This window comes from Oncorhynchus masou, chromosome 24, assembly GCF_036934945.1.
Source record: "Oncorhynchus masou masou isolate Uvic2021 chromosome 24, UVic_Omas_1.1, whole genome shotgun sequence".
NCBI classification, from domain to species: Eukaryota; Metazoa; Chordata; class Actinopteri; order Salmoniformes; family Salmonidae; genus Oncorhynchus; species Oncorhynchus masou.
The window spans coordinates 91227485-91249875 of NC_088235.1; the positions used below are offsets into that span (position 1 = coordinate 91227485).

General features: G+C 42.0%; 1 protein-coding gene across 1 annotated transcript in view; it reads right to left on the bottom strand.

Annotated features, from left to right (window-relative positions):
• The window catches only part of LOC135511477 (coiled-coil domain-containing protein 15-like), a 30500-nt gene extending 11636 nt beyond the window's left edge, over positions 1–18864 (bottom strand). The window contains exons 1-2 of the mRNA XM_064932971.1: positions 18330–18864; positions 9528–10073 (exon numbers count right to left, since the gene is read on the bottom strand). Of these exons, the coding sequence (XP_064789043.1) occupies positions 9528–10005 (478 nt within the window). The 5' untranslated portion in view covers positions 10006–10073; positions 18330–18864. The remainder of the gene's footprint in view (positions 1–9527; positions 10074–18329) is intronic.
• Between the last annotated feature and the right edge of the window lie 3527 nt (positions 18865–22391).

Consider the following 22391-nt stretch of genomic DNA (forward strand, 5'->3'; position numbering starts at 1 on the left):
TTGAACTTGTTAATGGCTGAGCAGGGAAAGGGGTGTTGTGTTTGATGTACTCTGCTTTATTCTCCTCTCTCTCACTGGGCACTTCAGCCAACGCAACAATGTTTGGGGAGCTCTGTGACTTGTGTCCAGCCATGTGCCCCTCCACTCTGCCCCTCGCCCTGATATCTCGTCCCCAGCAGGGACAGGAAGATAAATATTTCTGCTGGGATGAAACGGGGGGAGTGTGAGGGAGTGTGGATGGCAGAATAGCTACGGTGACTTCCTCTGACCCAGACCAACTTCACGGCAACGGTGGTTGTGATCAATGGCTATGTTTGACTGAGGCACTGACCTAACCTGGTGACTTGGAGGGGCGGGGAGGTGATAACTGGACAGGGTCTCTCTGTGGTAGAGAGGGGGTGGGAGGTCACCCTTCCTGAGGAAAGGCTTTTAAATTTAGTGTACGTGGCCTAATATTGAGTTGCATTCCTGTTGAGCGTGAAAAACCCAGCAGCATAGTTCTTGACACAAACCAGTGAGCCTGGCAACTACTACCATACCCCGTTCAAAGGCACTTAAATATGTTTTCTTGCCCATTCACCCTCTAAATGGAACACGTACACAATCCTTGTCTCAAGGCTTCAAAATCCTTTTTTTTAACCCGTCTCCCCCCTTAATCTACACTGATTGAAGTGGATTTAATAAATCACATCAATAAGGGATCATATTTCACCTGGATCCACCTAGTCAGTCTATGTCATGAAAAGAGCAGGTATTCATAATGTTTTGTACACTCAGTGTATATTTGTCATTGCAATCATGAAATGCTTAGCTGCAGCAGCCCTTTCCCAGTGTGTGTACAGTACTTGTGTGTGTCTCTAAGATAGATGAATTGTACAGTAGGCTTGTGTGCTCATATGGAACACGTTTCCAGACATGCGCCAGTGTGCGTGCATGTGTGTGTCACACATTTCCCACTCCCACAGTGTTCATACCTCTGCTTTCCTTTGTGAGAATGCATGACTCATGATTCTTAATAACCATTTCTCCATGAATGTTATTCCTCCCGTTCAGTGCTTCAGCACAGTGTGTCTGCAGCTGCCTGTTCCAGACCACTTAAAGTGCACAAAGTCTAACACGTGTTGTGTCCATGTAACTTCACATTCACATGACTCAATGCACTATATCACTTAAAGCAGTGGTTCCCAACAATATTCAGCTTACTGTACCATCAACTGAACTTTGCCCCTGAAGTACCTCCTCATGCGCATTTTACCAGTAGGCCTATGATCTCTTGAGTCTTCTCAAGTACTCCCTGTGGATAGGCCAAGTTCTCCCAGGGTCCTAGTACCACTGGTTGGGAACCACTGACTTAGAGTATACAGTTGAAGTCGGAAGATTACATACACCATAGCCAAATACATTTAAACTCAGCATTTCACAATTCCGGACATTTAATCCTAGTAAAAATACCCTGTCTTAGGTCAGTTAGGATCACCACTTTATTTCAAGAATGTGAAATGTCAGAATCATAGTACAGAGAATTATTTATTTCAGCTTTCATTTCTCTCATCACATTCCCAGTGAGTCAGAAGTTTACATACACTCAATTAGTATTTGGTAGCATTGCCTTTAAATTGTTTAACATGGGTCAAACATGTTGGGTAGACTTCCACAAGCTTCCCACAATAAGTTGGGTGAATTTTGGCCCATTCCTCCTGACAGAGCTGGCGTAACTGAGTCAGGTTTGTAGGCCTCCTTGCTCGCACACGCTTTTTCACTTCTGCCCACAAATTTTCTATAGGATTGAGGTCAGGGCTTTGTGATGGCCACTCCAATACCTTGACTTTGTCGTCCTTAAGCCATAACTTTGGAAGTATGCTTGGGGTCATTATCCATTTGGAAGACCCATTTGCAACCAAGCTTTAACATCCTGACTGATGTCTTGAGATGTTGCTTCAATATATCCACATAATTTTCCTACCACATGATGCCATCGATTTTGTGAAGTGCACCAGTCCCTCCTGCAGCAAAGCACCCCCACAACATGATGCTGCCACCCCCATGCTTCACGGTTGGGATGGTGTCCTTCAGCTTGCAAGCGTCCCCCTTTTTCCTCCAAAGATAAAGATAGTCATTATGACCAAACAGTTCTATTTTTGTTTCATCATTGTTTCATTTCTCCAAAAGGTACGATATTTGTCCCCATGTGCAGTTACCATAGTCTGGCTTTTTTATGGTGGTTTTGGAGCAGTGGCTTCTTCCTTGCTGAGTGGCCTTTCAGGTTATGTCGATATAGGACTCGTTTTACTGTGGATATAGATACTTTTGCACCCTTTTCCTCCAGCATCTTCACAAGGTCCTTTGCTGTTGTTTTGGGATTGATTTGCACTTTTCGCACCACAGTACGTTCATTTCTATGAGACAGAATACATCTCCTTCCTGAGCGGTATGATGGCTATGTGGTCCCATGGTGTTTATACTTGCGTACTATTGTTTGTACAGATGAACGTGGTACCTTCAGAAGTTTGGAAAATGCTCCCAAGGATGAACCAGACTTGTGGAGGTCTACAATTGTTTTGCTGAGGTCTTGGCTGATTTCTTTTGATTTTCCCATGATGTCAGTTTGAAGGTAGGCCTTGAAATACAGCCACAGATACACCTCTAATTGACTCAAATAATGTCAGTTAGCCTATCAGAAGCTTCTAAAGCCATGACATCATTTTCTGGAATCTTCTGTTTTTAAAGGCACAGTCAAGCCATGACATCATTTTCTGGAATTTTCTGCTGTTTAAAGGTACAGTCAACTTAGTGTATGTAAACCTCTGACTCACTGGAATTGTGATACAGTGAATTATAAGTTAAATAATCTGTCTGTAAACAATTGCTGAAAAAAATTACTTGTGTCATGCACAAAGTTGATGTCCTAACTGACTTGCCAAAACTCTAGTTTGCTAACAAGAAATTTGTGGAGTGGTTGAAAAACTAGTTTTATTGACTTCAAAGTAAGTGTATGTAAACTTCCCACTTCAACTGTACATAAACATAATTGGTATGACCTATATAGGGTCCACTTTGTGATCATATAATGCTAAACCTAATTTTTCCTTCATCTACATCTTTGCCCTCCCGATGTTGCCATAGCAACCCACATGCCCTCCTTTCATAGCAATTGCTGAACCATTAAAATCCTCAGAAATAAATGAATCCATCTAAGGTTTCTCCCCATTTGAATCATTCATTTTCTGAATAGCACAGTGGAGTCCTTGTTCTTCTCCCTGCACATACCTGGCACACACCGTCACAATTATAGATGATCGTATTAATAATAGTGTCTCCCTTTTAATTGCTTCCTATATTCTGCTGATCTGCCTCTAAGACTACATTTATTTTCTGCCAATGAAAGATGGAAATGTCTCAGCCAAAGCCTGTTGAGCCGTTTTCACAGTGTATGTTTAGGATTTCACAGACCAGTGCTGAGTGACTAAAGAAATTTCTGGTATTTTTCTGTTTTTTTAAACAACTAATTGACCGACATCAGTTCAATAATTTGAATTTCATTTTTTTTTTGTGAGCTCAGTGCAGTTTCTCTGGAGATAAATCCGATCAAGACCGAACTGTGCGATGTAGTAGAGAGTTGTAGTTTCCAATAGGCCAATATTTTACATAGTTTAGTGTAGAAAACCTTGTAATTAACTACAATGAACATAATCCACTGCGCGCCTACTTGTCCAGTCTGTGTGGGGTAGAAGAGAGAAGAGACAGAAGACACATCAACCAATCAGTCAAATATATTTATAAAGCCCTTTTTACATCAGCCGATGTCAAAGTGCTGTACAGAAACCCAGCCTCAAACCCCAAACAGCAAGCAATGCAGACGTAGAAGCACGGTGGCTAGGAAAAACTCCATAGAAAGGCAAGAACCTGGGAAGAAACCTAGAGAGGAACCAGGCTATGTGGGGTGGCCAGTCCTCTTCTGGCCGGGCCGGGTTGAGATTATATCAGAACATGGCCAAGATGTTCTAACGTTCATAGATGACCAGCAGGGTCTAATAATAATAATAATCACAGTGGCTGTAGAGGGTGTAACAGGCTAGCACCTCAGGAGTAAATGTCAGTCGACATGATCGAGAGGGATCATCAGTCATAAAATTATGCCTTATTTTCTTTGAAGAACTACTAAAATTGTGATTTTGTCAGACAGCATATATCATTTTTTACATTAAAGTGAATAAATTATATTTAATAAGTGATAAGCAGTAATAGCCAGTCACTACCATCATGGGACTTTTATTAATTGCTGTATTATGTGTTGTTACAGCATTCAACTCACATAATGCAATGTGCATTTAATGTAAAAATCTAAACTGTGATTATTATTTAATAATCAAACCGAACATAAAAGCACTAACCCCTCAGCACTAGAAGAGACACACTCATCCAGCCACAGCAGACTATATCTGACTATACAGCATGGTTTAGCTCCAGACCTATAACCTGCTCATGCTGGATCACAATTACAAACTGGGATTGCTGGTCTAGAAGGCCTCTGAAAGGCACACAGACCCTGTTCTTAGATTACAACCATGTTAACAGGACTCACAGAGTGAAAGTTATAAGAATGGAAAGCGCTGAACAGCTTTCTCAGGTTGCAGTAGTGATGACAGCAAATGGCCATTGGGGGGCAATCAAACCTAAAAAAAGAAACATCCCTTGAGTGAATGGACCATATTTGCCTTGAATTATCAGTGATGAATAAAGCTGCACCAAAAAGATGTGCATGTAATTGTCTAACGTCAGATAGAGTGACAAACTCTGTTTGCAGTGATTCAGCCACCCCCTCCAACCTTTGCCAGGTTGGAGAGTACAGGGAGAGCTGAGGATAACTTTTAAGGTGGTGGAATTTGTTCCAGATGATAAGCATGAAAAGGCACATTTAAGGGTTGAACACTCCAGTGCACAATTCTGAAAAAATACATTTTCTGGAAATTTGCAGGCAAGTGTCCACCATATACAGCCCTGCACATGTCCTGTATTTTTGTATTTATTATGGATCCCCATTAGCTCAGCTACTCTTCCTAGGGTCCGGCTGTAATTATACAATTTTACAAACATTACAATACATTCATTACAGAATTCACAACACAATATGTGTGTGCCCTCAGGCCCATACTCCACTACCACATATTTAAACTCAGCAAAAAAATAAATGTCCCCTTTTCAGGACCCTGTCTTTCAAAGATAATTCATAAAAATCCAAATAACTTCACAGATCTTCATTGTAAAGCCAAATAACTTCGCAGATCTTCATTGTAAAGGGTTTAAACACTGTTTCCCATGATTGTTCAATGAACCATAAACAATTAAAGAACATGCACCTGTGGAACGGTCGTTAAGACACTAACAGCTTATAGACAGTAGGCAATTAAGTTCACAGTTATGAAAACTTAGGACACCAAAGAGACCTTTCTATTGACTCTGAAAAACACCAAAAGAAAGATGCCCAGGCACCCTGCTCATCTGCGTGAATGTGCCTTAGGCATGCTGCAAGGAGGCATGAGGACTGCAGATGTGGCCAGGGCAATAAATTGCAATGTCTGTACTGAGATGCCTAAGACAGCGCTACAGGGGGACAGGACAAACAGCTGATTTTCTTCACAGTGGCAGATCACGTGTAACAACACCTGCACAGGATCGGTACATCCGAACATCACACCTGCGGGAAATGTATAGGATGGCAGCAACAACTACCATCCAGCATGACAATGCCACCAGCCATACTGCTTGTTCTGTGCATTATTTCCTGCAAGACAGGAATGTCAGTGTTTTGCTATGGCCAGCAAAGAGCCTGAATCTCAATCCCATTGAGCACGTCTAGGACCTGTTGGATCGGAGGGCTAGGACCATTCCCCCCAGAAATGTACGGGAACTTGCAGGTGCCTTGGTGGAAGAGTGAGGTAACATCTCACAGCAAGAACGGGCAAATCTGGTGCAGTCCATGAGGAGGAGATGCACTGCAGTACTTAATGCAGCTGGTGACCTCACCAGATACTGACTGTTTTTTATTTATTTTGACCACCCAATTGTTCAGGGGCACATTATTCCATTTCTGTTAGTCACATGTCTGTGGAACTTGTTCAGTTTATGTCTCAGTTGTTGAATCTTGTTATGCTCATACGAATATTTACACATGTTAAGTTTGCTGAAAATAAACACAGTTGACAGTGAGAGGATGTTTCTTTTTTTGCTGAGTTCACAACACAAAATCCATGTGTACATGTGTATGTTATCATGTGTGTATATGCATGTGTCTGTGCCTATGTTTTTATTAAATAATAAAATAAAATAAAAAAATACCCCCTTTTTCTCCCCAATTTCATGGTATCCAATTGTTAGTAGTTACTGTCTTGTCTCATTGCTACAACTCCCGCACGGACTCAGGAGAGGTGAAGGTCGAGAGCCATGCGTCCTCCGAAACACAACCCAACCAAGCCGCACTGCTTCTTAACACAGCGCACATCCAACCCGGAAACCAGCCGCACCAATGTGTCGGCGGAAACACCGTACACCTGGCGACCTGGTCAGCGTGCACTGTGCCCGGCCCGCCACAGGAGTCGCTAGTGCGCGATGAGACAAGGATATCCCTGCCGGCCAAACCCTCCCTAACCCGGACGACGCTAGGCCAATTGTGCGCCGCCCCATGGGCCTCCCGGTCGCGGCCGGCTGCGATAAAGCCTGGGCTCAAACCCAGATTATCTGGTGGCACAGCTAGCATTGCGATGCAGTGCCTTAAACCACTGCGCCAGCCGGGAGGCCCGTCTGTGCCTATGTTTGTGTTACTTCACAGTCCCCGCTGTTCCATAAGGTGTATTTTTACCTGCTTTTAAAATCTGATCCTACTGCTTGCATCAGTTACCTGATGTGGAATAAAGTTCCATGTAGTCATGGCTCCATGTAGTGCACCACCCGTAGTCTGTTCTGGACTTGGGGACTGTGAAGAGACCTCTGGTGGCATGTCTTGTGGGGTATGCATGGGTGTCCGAGCTGTGTGCTAGTATTTTTAAACAGACAGCTCAGTACCTTCCTTTTGTCAACACCTCTTACAAAAACACATGAATCTCTCTTCCACTTTGAGCCTTTAGAGACTGACATGCATGTCATTAATGTTTGCTCTCTGTGTACTTTTAAGGGATAGCCGTGCTGCCCTGTTTTGAGCCAACTGCAAATTTCCCAAGTCCCTCTTTGTGGCACCTGACCAGTAGTCCAGGTGCGACAAAACCAGGGCCTGTAAGACCTGCCTTGTTGATAGTGTTGTTAAGAATGCAGAGCAGCGCTTTATTATGGACAGACTTCTCCCAATCTGATAACAGACCACTTTTGTGCGTGGACATGCACTGGCATGTATATCTCCGGAAACGGTTCAGTAAATCCCCTAAAACGACCACACACATTCACCCACGTACCAGGACATCTTGAAATTCCAGTGCACGTTTGACATCTCTGTTCATGTCCGCCCATGTCTCTCCCATACTGTAAACTATACTATCACTAAGTATCTCTTAGTTCCACTTAATCACTTCTTGGAGGATGATAATTAATTTCAGTAGAGCAGGGGAAGGCGGGTAATAGACTAAGCAGAGCCTGAAACTGAAGTAACCCCCATGGAGGCTCGATCTGGGCCAAGCTGGATGACTCCTGCCAGTACTGAAGTAAATATGAACAAGTCTATTCAAAATTCTAAGACAAACAAAAGTGTTTAAAAATTAATCAAGCACAGTAATGACAGACGTCATCCAGCTTGGCCCAAGGCGAGCCTCCATTGGGTTACTGGGGTGCTATAGTGTTGAGGGGTCCATGGGATCTAGGTTGTTTCGATGAATACTCCCCTGCCATGATCCGTGTGGCTCTCCAAGTAGCTCTGGTCCCTCTCCAAGTAGCTCTGGTCCCTCTCCAAGTAGCTCTGGTCCCTCTCCAAGTACAGTGCCTTGCGAAAGTGTTCGGCCCCCTTGAACTTTGCGAACTTTTGCCACATTTCAAGCTTCAAACATAAAGATATAAAACTGTAATTATTTGTGAAGAATCAACAACAAGTGGGACACAATCATGAAGTGGAACGACATTTATTGGATATTTCAAGCTTTTTTAACAAATCAAAAATTGAAAAATTGGGCGTGCAAAATTATTCAGCCCCTTTACTTTCAGTGCAGCAAACTCTCTCCAGAAGTTCAGTGAGGATCTCTCAATGATCCAATGTTGACCTAAATGACTAATGATGATAAATACAATCCACCTGTGTGTAATTAAGTCTCTGTATAAATGCACCTGCACTGTGATAGTCTCAGAGGTCCGTTAAAAGCGCAGAGAGCATCATGAAGAACAAGGAACACACCAGGCAGGTCCGAGATACTGTTGTGAAGAAGTTTAAAGCCGGATTTGGATACAAAAAGATTTCCCAAGCTTTAAACATCCCAAGGAGCACTGTGCAAGCGATAATATTGAAATGGAAGGAGTATCAGACCACTGCAAATCTACCAAGACCTGGCCGTCCCTCTAAACTTTCAGCTCATACAAGGAGAAGACTGATCAGAGATGCAGCCAAGAGGCCCATGATCACTCTGGATGAACTGCAGAGATCTACAGCTGAGGTGGGAGACTCTGTCCATAGGACCACAATCAGTCGTATATTGCACAAATCTGGCCTTTATGGAAGAGTGGCAAGAAGAAAGCCATTTCTTAAAGATATCCATAAAAAGTGTCGTTTAAAGTTTGCCACAAGCCACCTGGGAGACACACCAAACATGTGGAAGAAGGTGCTCTGGTCAGATGAAACCACAATTGAACTTTTTGGCAACAATGCAAAACGTTATGTTTGGCGTAAAAGCAACACAGCTCATCACCCTGACCACACCATCCCCACTGTCAAACATGGTGGTGGCAGCATCATGGTTTGGGCCTGCTTTTCTTCAGCAGGGACAGGGAAGATGGTTAAAATTGATGGGAAGATGGATGGAGCCAAATACAGGACCATTCTGGAAGAAAACCTGATGGAGTCTGCAAAAGACCTGAGACTGGGACGGAGATTTGTCTTCCAACAAGACAATGATCCAAAACATAAAGCAAAATCTACAATGGAATGGTTCAAAACTAAACATATCCAGGTGTTAGAATGGCCAAGTCAAAGTCCAGACCTGAATCCAATCGAGAATCTGTGCAAAGAACTGAAAACTGCTGTTCACAAATGCTCTCCATCCAACCTCACTGAGCTCAAGCTGTTTTGCAAGGAGGAATGGGAAAAAAATTCAGTCTCTCGATGTGCAAAACTGATAGAGACATACCCCAAGCAACTTACAGCTGTAATCGCAGCAAAAGGTGGCGCTACAAAGTATTAACTTAAGGGGGCTGAATAATTTTGCACACCCAATTTTTCAGTTTTTGATTTGTTAAAAAAGTTTGACATATCCAATAAATGTCGTTCCACTTCATGATTGTGTCCCACTTGTTGTTGATTCTTCACAAAAAATACAGTTTTATATCTTTATGTTTGAAGCCTGAAATGTGGCAAAAGGTCGCAAAGTTCAAGGGGGCCGAATACTTTCGCATGGCACTGTAGCTCTGGTCTCTCTCCAAGTAGCTCCGGTCCCTCTCCAAGTAGCTCCGGTCCCTCTCCAAGTAGCTCCAGTCCCTCTCCAAGTAGCTCCGGTCCCTCTCCAAGTAGCTCTGGTCCCTCTCCAAGTAGCTCCGGTCCCTCTCCAAGTAGCTCCGGTCCCTCTCCAAGTAGCTCTGGTCCCTCTCCAAGTAGCTCCGGTCCCTCTCCAAGTACCTCTGGTCCATCTCCAAGTAGCTCTGGTCCCTCTCCAAGTAGCTCCGGTCCCTCTCCAAGTAGCTCTGGTCCCTCTCCAAGCGGCACTGGTCCCTCTCCAAGCGGCACTGCAGTTCTTGACAAAGGGCAGAGAGCACCTGACTCCGGAAGTAGGGAGGGGCTTGACAAACCACACTGGTTTGCCATTTGCAGGCCATACTCCTCATCACTCATCAGGTCAACATTAACTCCAGTCCAAATGTCTCATCTTCTGCAAGCACTCTGGACCGTGCCTCTAGAAGCAAAAAATGAAGAAAACAATAGAACACAGTAAACAAATGCATCAGTCTCAAGTCATGCATATTCATATAATTAAAGTCTGAACTTTACTTTAAAGCCCCACCAACCCCAGATTGAGAGATATGAAAGTGGAATTCTAACCTTTGACATATATCACTCTGACCTTGATGGTAGTTCCCCCAAAATGTTTGATATCTTGTGAAATTACTGAGATTATTGGTATTATTGGACTATAAAACAATAGTTGAATTCCATCCACCTGGTTGAAAGGGGCTTCCCTTGCCTTTGGCTCTGTGCACTGGATGTATCACCCACAAACACCTACCCAAAAGTCATTATAATCAAACAAGATATGCACATTGTGCATGTGATACTGGACAGACTTTTTGCCAAAACGTGTACCTAGCTCATGAATACTGTTATTTTCTGTAAAACAGTCAATGCAGTTCTGATACAGAGGCATATACAGTGCCTTGCGAAAGTATTCGGCCCCCTTGAACTTTGCGACCTTCTGCCACATTTCAGGCTTCAAACATAAAGATATAAAACTGTATTTTTTGTGAAGAATCAACAACAAGTGCGACACAATCATGAAGTGGAACGTCATTTATTGGATATTTCAAACTTTTTTAACAAATCAAAAACTGAAAAATGGGGCGTGCAAAATTATTCAGCCCCCTTAAGTTAATACTTTGTAGCGCCACCTTTTGCTGCGATTACAGCTGTAAGTCGCTTGTGGTATGTCTATCAGTTTTGCACATCGAGAGACTGAAATTTTTTCCCATTCCTCCTTGCAAAACAGCTTGAGCTCAGTGAGGTTGGATGGAGAGCATTTGTGAACAGCAGTTTTCAGTTCTTTCCACAGATTCTCGATTGGATTCAGGTCTGGACTTTGACTTGGCCATTCTAACACCTGGATATGTTTATTTTTGAACCATTCCATTGTAGATTTTGCTTTATGTTTTGGATCATTGTCTTGTTTGAAGACAAATCTCCATCCCAGTCTCAGGTCTTTTGCAGACTCCATCAGGTTTTCTTCCAGAATGGTCCTGTATTTGGCTCCATACATCTTCCCATAAATTTTAACCATCTTCCCTGTCCCTGCTGAAGAAAAGCAGACCCAACCCATGATGCTGCCACCACCATGTTTGACAGTGGGAATGGTGTGTTCAGGGTGATGAGCTGTGTTGCTTTTACGCCAAACATAACGTTTTGCATTGTTGCCAAAAAGTTAAATTGTGGTTTCATCTGACCAGAGCACCTTCTTCCACATGTTTGGTGTGTCTCCCAGGTGGCTTGTGGCAAACTTTAAATGACACTTTTTATGGATATCTTTAAGAAATGGCTTTCTTCTTGCCACTCTTCCATAAAGGCCAGATTTGTGCAATATACGACTGATTGTGGTCCTATGGACAGAGTCTCCCACCTCAGCTGTAGATCTCTGCAGTTCATCCAGAGTGATCATGGGCCTCTTGGCTGCATCTCTGATCAGTCTTCTCCTTGTATGAGCTGAAAGTTTAGAGGGACGGCCAGGTCTTGGTAGATTTGCAGTGGTCTGATACTCCTTCCATTTCAATATTATCGCTTGCACAGTGCTCCTTGGGATGTTTAAAGCTTGGGAAATCTTTTTGTATCCAAATCCGGCTTTAAACTTCTTCACAACAGTATCTCGGACCTGCCTGGTGTGTTCCTTGTTCTTCATGATGCTCTCTGCGCTTTTAACGGACCTCTGAGACTATCACAGTGCAGGTGCATTTATACGGAGACTTAATTACACACAGGTGGATTGTATTTATCATCATTAGTCATTTAGGTCAACATTGGATCATTGAGAGATCCTCACTGAACTTCTGGAGAGAGTTTGCTGCACCGAAAGTAAAGGGGCTGAATAATTTTGCACGCCCAATTTTTCAGTTTTTGATTTGTTAAAAAAGTTTGAAATATCCAATAAATGTCGTTCCACTTCATGACTGTGTCCCACTTGTTGTTGATTCTTCACAAAAAAATACAGTTTTATATCTTTATGTTTGAAGCCTGAAATGTGGCAAAAGGTCGCAAAGTTCAAGGGGGCCGAATACTTTTGCAAGGCACTGTAGTGTTACGACAAAGTACAGCAACCAGTGATTAATAATGGAACTTTGGGGGCAATAGCAACCACTCTACACCAGGCTGGTGGAATTCAGCGTCTGTTTTCATTCTACTCTTCTAGACTCATATATACAGTATAACTTGAAACATATACAGTAATAGGGCCGTGTATGCGCTTTTGTATTCAAAAGACCAGGAGTAATACAAGAGTAATAAACCAAGTGTTACACAGAAGCTACCTGTACAAGCAAATTATGAAAGAGGCCTGTATATTAAATGGGAGAAAACAAACATAAACAACTAGCTAACAACAACATACGCTAGTTAGTAGCACCTAGCGTTGAGCTAGCTAACTTTAGCAGTAAGATAGACTTCTCATGAAAAGTAAACTTAGAATTTGATTGGTTCATATGAGCACATCTAAATACACTTAATTTGATCCATGCTTTGTAAAGAAAATTTTAAAAAGATAACAGAAATAAAAATCACCTGAAAAACCATCTTGTTTTACATACAAAGTTAGATAGCTTAGCTAGCCCACTCGTTTTCCCACAGTCAAAACACTTACATTATAATTATAATGTATATTATAATGCACAATTGGGAATTTACTATCCCAGAAATTCACATATCCCATATCACACAAGTGTTCGGGGATGTGTGGGAGTGTGCAGGAAGGCATAGAAAATTCCCACCCACAACCGTGCACCTCAAATTTCATGGGAATATAGCAGATCCGATTTCAATCAGAAACTCTGCTTTTCATGCTGTGCATTATTTCAGCTCCAATGTCTTGCCATGCCCAGGAATCTAAATCCAATAAACTACCTGCTATTTGTAAACCTCTGTCCTAAGAGAGACAACGAATCCATGGGCTTGTTTTGGTTCTGATATTAATGTCCCTAAAATAGAATTGACTAAGCACCAAAGACTCTAGTGCCTCTGATTAAGGAAGATAATCACACTGTATGATGTCATCCAGTGCATCCATTTCCAAGCAACTTCACTAATGGACATTTTACAAACAAGAGTTCATCAACAAAAACTTTTCTTTGTTTTTGCCAGATCAAATTATTGTAAACGTTCAGTTTCATAAGTCTACCTCACAACTCAAGCAACTATTTCTCTGGTGTTTGGGTGGTCAACACTGGGACAAATAGCATGTCACCTGTGTGTTATCTTTAATGTTGTTCAGTACTCCTTGGTATTGCAATATAAATGCAGAGACACTATAAGGACCTGTTACACCTAATCTGCAACATTTCAATTACAGTTCTCTGCTGTTTTCTTTAAAATAGACCTGACAATTTTAGATAATGATGCATAATAGCCTACTTATCACAGGGGACCTTTAAAAAAATACATGCTCGGTTCCAACTCTTAGGAACTGCAAGATTTTTTTGTTTGTTGCCATAACATGTTATGGGAAGAGGTTGCTTCTGGGATTAGTTTGTTCCAAGAAATTAAATGTATTATTCTGCTTTGAAGGTTGTATATTTATCCTTATGTGTATTTGTGAGGAAGAACACTTCATTATATTATTTTAGCAGAGCAACTTAGAGAAACAATTAGGGTTAAGTGCCTTGCTCAAGGGAACATCGACTGATTTTTCACTTAGTTGACCAAATCAATACAACAGGTATTTCACCTTACAGTGAAATGCTTACTTACGAGCTCCTAACCAACAATGCAGTTTCAAAAAATACAGATGAGAATAACCTCTTGAAGCTAGGGGCACTATTTTTATGTTTGGAAAAATAACGTTCCCAAAGCAAACGCCATATTTCTCAGGACGAGATGATAGAATATGCATATAATTAACAGATTAGGATAGAAAACACTCTAAAGTTTCCAAAACGGTTAACATTTTGTTTGTGAGTTAACCTCTAGCGTCGAGCAATGCCGTATCCGGGAGCGTAATCATAGCCTCAAATTCATTAGCATAACGCAACATTAACTATTCATGAAAATCGCAAATGAAATGAAATAAATATATTGTCTCACAAGCTTAGCCTTTTGTTAACAACACTGTCATCTCAGATTTTCAAAATATGCTTTTAAACCATAGCTACACAAGCATTTGTGTAAGAGTATTGATAGCTAGCATAGCATTAAGCCTAGCATTCAGCAGGCAACATTTTCACAAAAACAAGAAAAGCATTCAAATAAAATAATTTACCTTTGAAGAACTTCGGATGTTTTCAATGAGGAGACTCTCAGTTAGATAGCAAATGTTCAGTTTTTCCAAAAATATTATTTGTGTAGGAGAAATTGCTCCGTTTTGTTCATCACGTTTGGCAAAGAAAAACCCCCGAAAATTCAGTCATTACAACGCCAAACTTTTTTCCAAATTAACTCCATAATATCGACAGAAACATGGCAAACATTGTTTAGAATCAATCCTCAAGGTGTTTTTCACATATCTATTCGATGATAAATCATTCGTGGCAGTTGCCTTTCTCCTCTGAACCAAATGGAAAAGTGGACGCAGCTGGAGATTGCGCAATCATTTCGACGGAGGACACCAAGCGAACACCTGGTAAATGTAGTCTCTTATGGTCAATCTTCCAATGATATGCCTACAAATACGTCACAATGCTGCAGACACCTTGGGGAAATGACAGAAAGTGTAGGCTCATTCCTGGCGCATTCACAGCCATATAAGGAGACATTGGAACACAGCGCATTCAAAATCTGGGGCATTTCCTGTATGAAATTTCATCTTGGTTTCACCTGTAGCATTAGTTCTTTGGCAGTCACAGACAATATCTTTGCAGTTTTGGGAACGTCAGAGTGTTTTCTTTCCAAAGCTGTCAATTATATGCATAGTCGAGCATCTTTTCGTGACAAAATATCTTGTTTAAAACGTGAACGTTTTTTATCCAAAAATTAAAAGAGCGCCCCCTATATCGAAGAAGTTAAACAGAACTGATATTGCAGGCTAAAACCTGAGGAAAATCCAATCAGGAAGTGCCCCTGTTATTGAAACCTCTCTGTTGTTATGCATCCCTAATTGCCCATTTAAAGGGATATCAACCAGATTCCGTTTTCTTTGGCTTCCCTAAGGTGTCAACAGCCTTTAGACATAGTTTAAGTCTTTTATTTTAAAGAATGAGCGTGAACGACCACATTGCGTAAGTGGATAGGTGGGGGCTCTCAGAGTGAGTTGCTCGCAAAAGAGAAAAGCGGCCATTGTTACTCCCGGTCCTCGTGAAAAGCAAACTGTCCCGGTTGATATATTATCGAATAGATATTTGAAAAACATCCTGAGGATTGATTATAAAAAAAAAGTTTGACATTTTTCTGTGGACATTATGGATATAATTTGGAATTTTTGTCTGCGTTGTCGTGACTGCTCTTTCCGGTGGATTCCTGGGCATAACGCACCAAACTAATGGAGGTATTTGGATATAAAAAATATCTTAATGGAACAAAAGGAACATTTGTTGTCTTACTGGGAGTCTCGTGAATGAAAACATCCGAAGATCATCAAAGGTAAACGATTATTTTGATTGCTTTTCTGATTTTCGTGACAAAGTTACCTGATGCTAAGTGTACTTACTGTTTTGTCGTGCAATCGATAAACTTACACAAACGCTTGTATTGATTTCGCTGTAAAGCATAATTTCAAAATCTGAGATGACAGGTGGATTAACAAACGACTAAACTGTGTTTTGCAATATTGCACTTGTGATTTCATGAATATGAATATTTTCTAGTAATATTATTTGACTGTGGCGCTATGCTATTCAGCGTTGCTGATGACAATTATACCGGATCTGGGATGGGTGGTTCAGAGAGGATAAGAGATAAAAGTAACAAGTAATTAAAGAGCAGCAGTAAAATAACAATAGCGAGACTATATACAGGGGGTACTGATACAGAGTCAATGTGCCGGGGCACCGGTTACTTGAGGTAGCATGTACATGTAGGTAGAGTTATTAAAGTGACTATGCATAGATGACAAAAGAGAGTATCAGTGGTGTAAAGGGTAAAGGGGGGGGGGGGCAATGCAAATAGTCTGGGTAGCCATTTGACTAGATGTTCAGGAGTCTTATGGCTTGATAGCAGAAGCTGTTTAGAAGCCTCTTGGACCTAGACTTGGTGCTGCGGTACTTCTTGCCGTTTTTAGGGCCTTCCTATGACACCGCCTGGTGTAGAGGTCCTGGATGGCAGGAAGCTTGGCCCCCAGTGGTGTACTGAGCCGTTCGCATTACCCTCTGTAGTTCCTTGCGGTCGGAGGCCGAGCAGTTGCCATACCAGGCAGTGATGCTCTCGATGGTGCAGCTGTAGAACCTTTTGAGGATCTGAGGACCCATGCCAAATCTCTTCAGTCTCCTGAGGGGGAATAGGTTTTGTCGTGTCCTCTTCACGAATGTCATGGTGTGCTTGGACCATGTTAGTTTGTGAACGTGAAGCTCTCAACCTGCTCCACTGCAGCTCTATCGATGAGAATGGGGGCGTGCTCAGTCCTTTTTCCTGTAGTCCACAATCATCTCCTTTGTCTTGATCATGTTGAGGGAGAGGTTGTTGTCCTGGTAACACACGGCCAGGTCTCTGACCTCCTCCCTATTGGCCGTCTCGTCGTTAATCAGGCCTACCACTGTTGTGTCAGCGGCAAATTTGATGATGGTGTTGGAGTCATGTCTGGCCGTGCAGTCATGGGAGTACAGGAGGGGACTGAGCACGCACCCGAGGGGCCCCTGTGTTGAGGATCAGCGTGGCGGATGTGTTGTTAACTATCCTTAACTGCTGGGGTCGGCCCGTCAGGAAGTCCAGGATGCAGAGGGAGGTGTTTAGTCCCAGGGTCCTTAGCTTATTGATGAGCTTTGAGGGCACTATGGTGTTGAATGCTGAGCTGTAGTCAATGAATAGCATTCTCACATCGGTGTTCCTTTTGTCCAGGTTGGAAAGGGCCGTGTGGAGTTTGCATCATCTGCTAGCCTTCCTATGGTGTTCATTTTGGGTAGTTTTGCTCTGATTGTCCATACAATACATTCGGAAAGTATTCAGACCCCTTGACTTTTTCCACATTTTGTTGCATTACAGCCTTATTTAAAAAATGTTCCCCCTCATCAATCTCTACAACTTACCCCATAATGACAAATCAAATACAGGTTTTAGAAATGTTTTTCATATTTTGGAAATATCCCATTTACATAAGTATTCAGACCCTTTACTCAGTACTTTGTTGAAGGGAAAGGGGGATACTTAGTCAGTTGTACAACTGAATGGCTAAACTTTTGTTATTGACCAAATACTTATTTTCAACCATAATTTGCAAATAAATTCATAAACAATTCTACAATGTGATTTTCTAGATTTTTTTTCTCATTTTGTCTGTCATAGTTGAAGTGTACCTATGATGCAAATTACAGGCCTCTCTCATCTTTTTAAGTGGGAGAACTTGCACAATTGGCGGCTGACTAAATAGTTTTTTTGCCCCACTGTATATAGACTGGTGTGTGCCTTTCCAAATCATGTCCAATCAAATTAATTTACCACAGATGGACTCCAATCAAGTTGTAGAAACATCTCAAGGATGATCAATGGAAACAGGATGCACAAGTCTCATAGCAAAGAGTCTGAATAGTTATGTAAATAAGGTATCTGTTTTTTTATTTTTAATACATTTGCAAAAATGTTTAAAATAAATAGTTTTCACTTTGTCATTATGGGGTACTGTGTGTAGATTGATGAGGGAAAAAATGTATCACTTACCAGATAGCAGGGATTTCTGTAATTATTATAGGGATTTATGTAATTATTTAATCAGTTATTTAATGGAATTATGTAATTAGTGACGTGTTTCTTGCCCTTTTGACATTCATCATTAGCATCATTTTGCGGCTTCAAATCTAATTATGCAGATCATTATTATAATTATGTGTAATTACAATAATGCGGCAGATGCAGAGACACTCAGGGCTGTAATCATGATGAGGCAGAACCTCTGACATCACTAACTATGATCTCAGATCAGATCTGGCCTGGTTAGGCACCCTGTTCTGGCTGTTTTCACTGATTCCAGATAACTTGCACTACTTTGCCCTAGTAATGCTCTAATGCCCACAGAGACAAACGGATGGAAGGATGGGCAGACGGACGGACAAACACATTTACACAGTCATTCCACATAACTACACACACATACTGTACCCACCCACATTGTTGTCTGTGGCCCTTGAGGGACACATAACTCGAATTGCTCCAGGGTCGCCGTTGATAATAGCAGACCCTTGCAGTGACTCCACTCTCCGAGGGCGTCTCAGGGAGAGTTGGGATAAGCAAAAAACACATTTCCAATTAACACATGAAATAGGACAAATTCTTCTTCTTATTATTATTATGTGTCGAGCTAAAGGAGCCTGGCTTGCCTACTAGCCCTCTGTACTGCATTGTTTGGCGCAGTGTGCTAGCAACTAGAATACACAGTCGGCTGTCAGAGTGCATTCACTTGATCTGCAGGGAGGGAGCGAGGAGAGGATAGAGAGAGAGAGATGGAAGATTCAGTAACAGGAGCGAGAGAGGGTAGAGAAGGGGAGAACAGAGAGGAGTGGGTGAGGATGAGTAAAGAGAGACACTATATATCCAAAAGTATGTGTACTCTCCTTCAAATGAGTGGATTCAGGTATTTCAGCCACATCTGTTACTGACAGGTGTAGAAAATCGAGCACACAGCCATGCAATCGCCACAGACAAACATTGGCAGTAGAACGGCCTTACTGAAAAGCTCAGTGACTTTCAACGTGGCACAATCATAGGATGCCACCTTTCCAATAAGTGAAATTTACAACCTGCTAGTGTGGCCCCGGTCAACTGTAAGTGCTGAAGCGCGTAAAAATTGTCTGTCCTTGGTTGTAACTCTCACTACCGAGTTCCAAACTGCCTCTGGAAGCAACATTAGCACCATCATTTTTAATCGCTCCAGCCAGTGGTGGTAAGGGGGTAAAAGGAGGAGAAGTGGGTTATGGAGAAGAGGGTAAAAGGAGGAGAAGTGGGTTATGGAGGAGAAGAGGGTAAAAGGAGGAGAAGTGGGTTATGGAGGAGAAGAGGGTTATGGAGGAGAAGAGGGTAAAAGGAGGAGAAGAGGGTTATGGAGGAGAAGAGGGTAAAAGGAGGAGAAGAGGGTAAAAGGAGGAGAAGAGGGTAAAAGGAGGAGAAGAGGGTTATGGAGGAGAAGAGGGTAAAAGGAGGAGAAGAGGGTAAAAGGAGGAGAAGAGGGTAAAATGAGGAGAAGTGGGTTATGGAGGAGAAGAGGGTAAAAGGAGGAGAAGAGGGTAAAAGGAGGTGAAGTGGGTTATGGAGGAGAAGAGGGTAAAAGGAGGAGAAGAGGGTAAAAGGAGGAGAAGAGGGTTATGGAGGAGAAGAGGGTAAAAGGAGGAGAAGAGGGTAAAATGAGGAGAAGTGGGTTATGGAGGAGAAGAGGGTAAAAGGAGGAGAAGAGGGTAAAAGGAGGTGAAGAGGGTAAAAGGAGGAGAAGAGGGTAAAAGGAGGAGAAGAGGTCAAAGGGAGAATGAGTAGCTGGTGAGGGGGTTGAGAACTCTTTGAAAATACAAATACAAAGAACATGAGTAACAAAATCTTTGAAAAGCCCAGTCCCTCAGTTAATAGTCTTTTTATTGAACAGAGGAAGGGGAAATCCAAGAAGTACTCATACTGTGGTTCTTATTATAGAATACCACTAGTAAAGTGCACTTTCAGTTTACAAACAATTCATTAGAATTGCGAGTTATCTAGTGCCTGGGTCTCCCTTTATCATCTACTCTTATCAAACCAAGCTATAACAGTACGTCTCCATCTCTAGGCACTACACCAGAGTCTTGTTATAGATAGATAAGACCACATTGAGTGCATTGAGCTCTTGAGAGAGATGCGTTTAAACAGGTAGCCCAATTCTGATTTTCTTTTCAATAATTGGTCTGAGCAAGAGCGGATTTGATTGGTCAAAAGACCAATTTGTGGAAAAATTATTAGAATTGGGCTGCCTGTTCAAAGTTAGTACAACGGTGTGTGCAGAACAATCATTTGAAGATTAGCACACACATATCTCTGCTCATCATAACCCATTTAAAATTCTTCAAACAGTGCTGGCTAGTGTCCTCTTCATCTACCATGGTTCTGTTAAGCCTGTAATGAACAAAACCTCAAAGTGACTGACTGATTGTGACTCATCGATTGTGTCTCATTGATTGTGTCTCATCGATTGTGTCTCATCGATTGTGTTACTATTGTGTGATTAGTTGGTTATGTGATTGACTGACTGATTGGTTTATTGTAAAGCAGCATCATATTTCCAAACAGGGTTTGTTTTTAAGTAACTACTCTCTCTTAGTGCTTTAGCTCCTAGGTTTAAAAAAATATATTTCCTATATATTTTATCAGTCTTTTATACATAATGTATATATACACTTGTATCATAGCAGACAAAATCTGTTACAGTTCTTTTCCAGTTTTGCAAGTCATTAGACTCCAGTTTGGCACATATTACTAATCATCGACTTCACCAGTTATACTAACAGAAGGAGATAGGCAGTTATGCACTCTCTCACACATGACATAAAATGCTCTCACATAATAAGGAGAGGGCACAGAAACACACACATAACAACCCAAATCATCTCTATTCACACTTAGCGAGATGCATTTGAGTCGGTATACTTCCAAGTATCACAGTGAATTCGAGTGCCACAGGACAGTGAGCAGCATTGCTTCTTCATATACCTCTATATGGACCTTTGACATGGTTATAGTCTACAGTACATGGTCCTAACCGTATGGGATGGTAAACCAGCTGTCTCTATGATCCACTGGTCACCTTAACACTAAACACAACTTGTCAGTGTCTGCCAGGCACAGCTTCTGTGTAAAGAAGATTGGTTCCAAGTCAAGTACCTAACAATGGGGGGGACAACTATGCAAAATAACAAGGTGTTACAAGAACACATGTAAAGACACCAATATTTCAACATAGGAAGAAGAATAAACAGGAACGTTCTGTCATCATACCAACATTATGTTGACCGCTGCCCCATAATGCACCTAGCACAATAGTTCCACTTCCTTTGATCATCTCACACAGATACACACTACCGACTGGGAGGAGACTGGTAGCAAAGCATACTAACATTTAATATCAACATATATATTTTCTTCAAAGGGAAGTCGGCATCTTATCAGCTCACTTGACCTCCTATTGCACCAATCTCACTGTGAGAAACACTCCTTTTCATGATACCTGACAACTGTGGATTATGTGGTTCTTTCGACAGGGTCCAGCTATCCATATACTTCACAGTAAAGCTACTAAAGACGTTGTCAACCCCATAGAGCGCTGTATGTATATTACCTACACCAGTGTTTCCCAACTCCGGTCCTCCAGTACCCCCAACAGTACATATTTTAATTGTAGCCCCGGACAAGCATACCTGTCATGTCTTATTATGTCTGTTCCTGTCCTTTCTCTTCACTCTGTCTCTCTCTGCTGGTCTTATTAGGTTACCTTTTCTTTCTCTCCTTCTCCAGCTGTTCCTCATCTTCCCTAACTAGCTCGTTCACCCTTTCCCCACCTGTTCCCTTTTTTCCCTCTGATTAGGTCTCTATTTCTCTCTCTGTTCCTGCTACTTTCGGTGTCAGATTCTCGTTTGTGTTTCTCAAGCCAGAAGCAAGCTATCGTCTCGTTTGCTTCCTCCTTGTCCTATCCTGTCGGAGTCTGCCTGGCAGGTGCATCCTGTACACTACTAACTGTCTTTCGTTTGCACTGTGTCCAGTTCATCTGATGCTACGTGTGATCAGGTACCACTATTCCTCTATGACCCGCGCCTACCCAGAGCGACCTGCAGCCCGTCGCCGCTACCCAGCTATTCTCCTCTGCTGCTAAGAAGGGGACTCTCTTGCTATTCATCAGAGGGACTTTATGTTTCATTTGTCTCCCTCTCTGCGGGTAGTCTATTTTGCCATTATCAACGTCTGAAGAGGATCTATGTCTTTCCTGTGTTCTCATTAAAGAACTCTGTTTTTGTTAAACCGCTTTTGGGTCTTCACTCAAGTGCATAACAATACCTGATTCAACTTGTCAACTAATCATCAAGGCCTCAATGAGTTCAATTAGGAATATTTGTCCAGGGATACAACAAAAATGTGTACCATTGGGTGGTACTCGAGGACCGGAGTTGGGAAACACTGACCTACCAGACTCAGTGAGGGGGGAGATGTTACATACAAA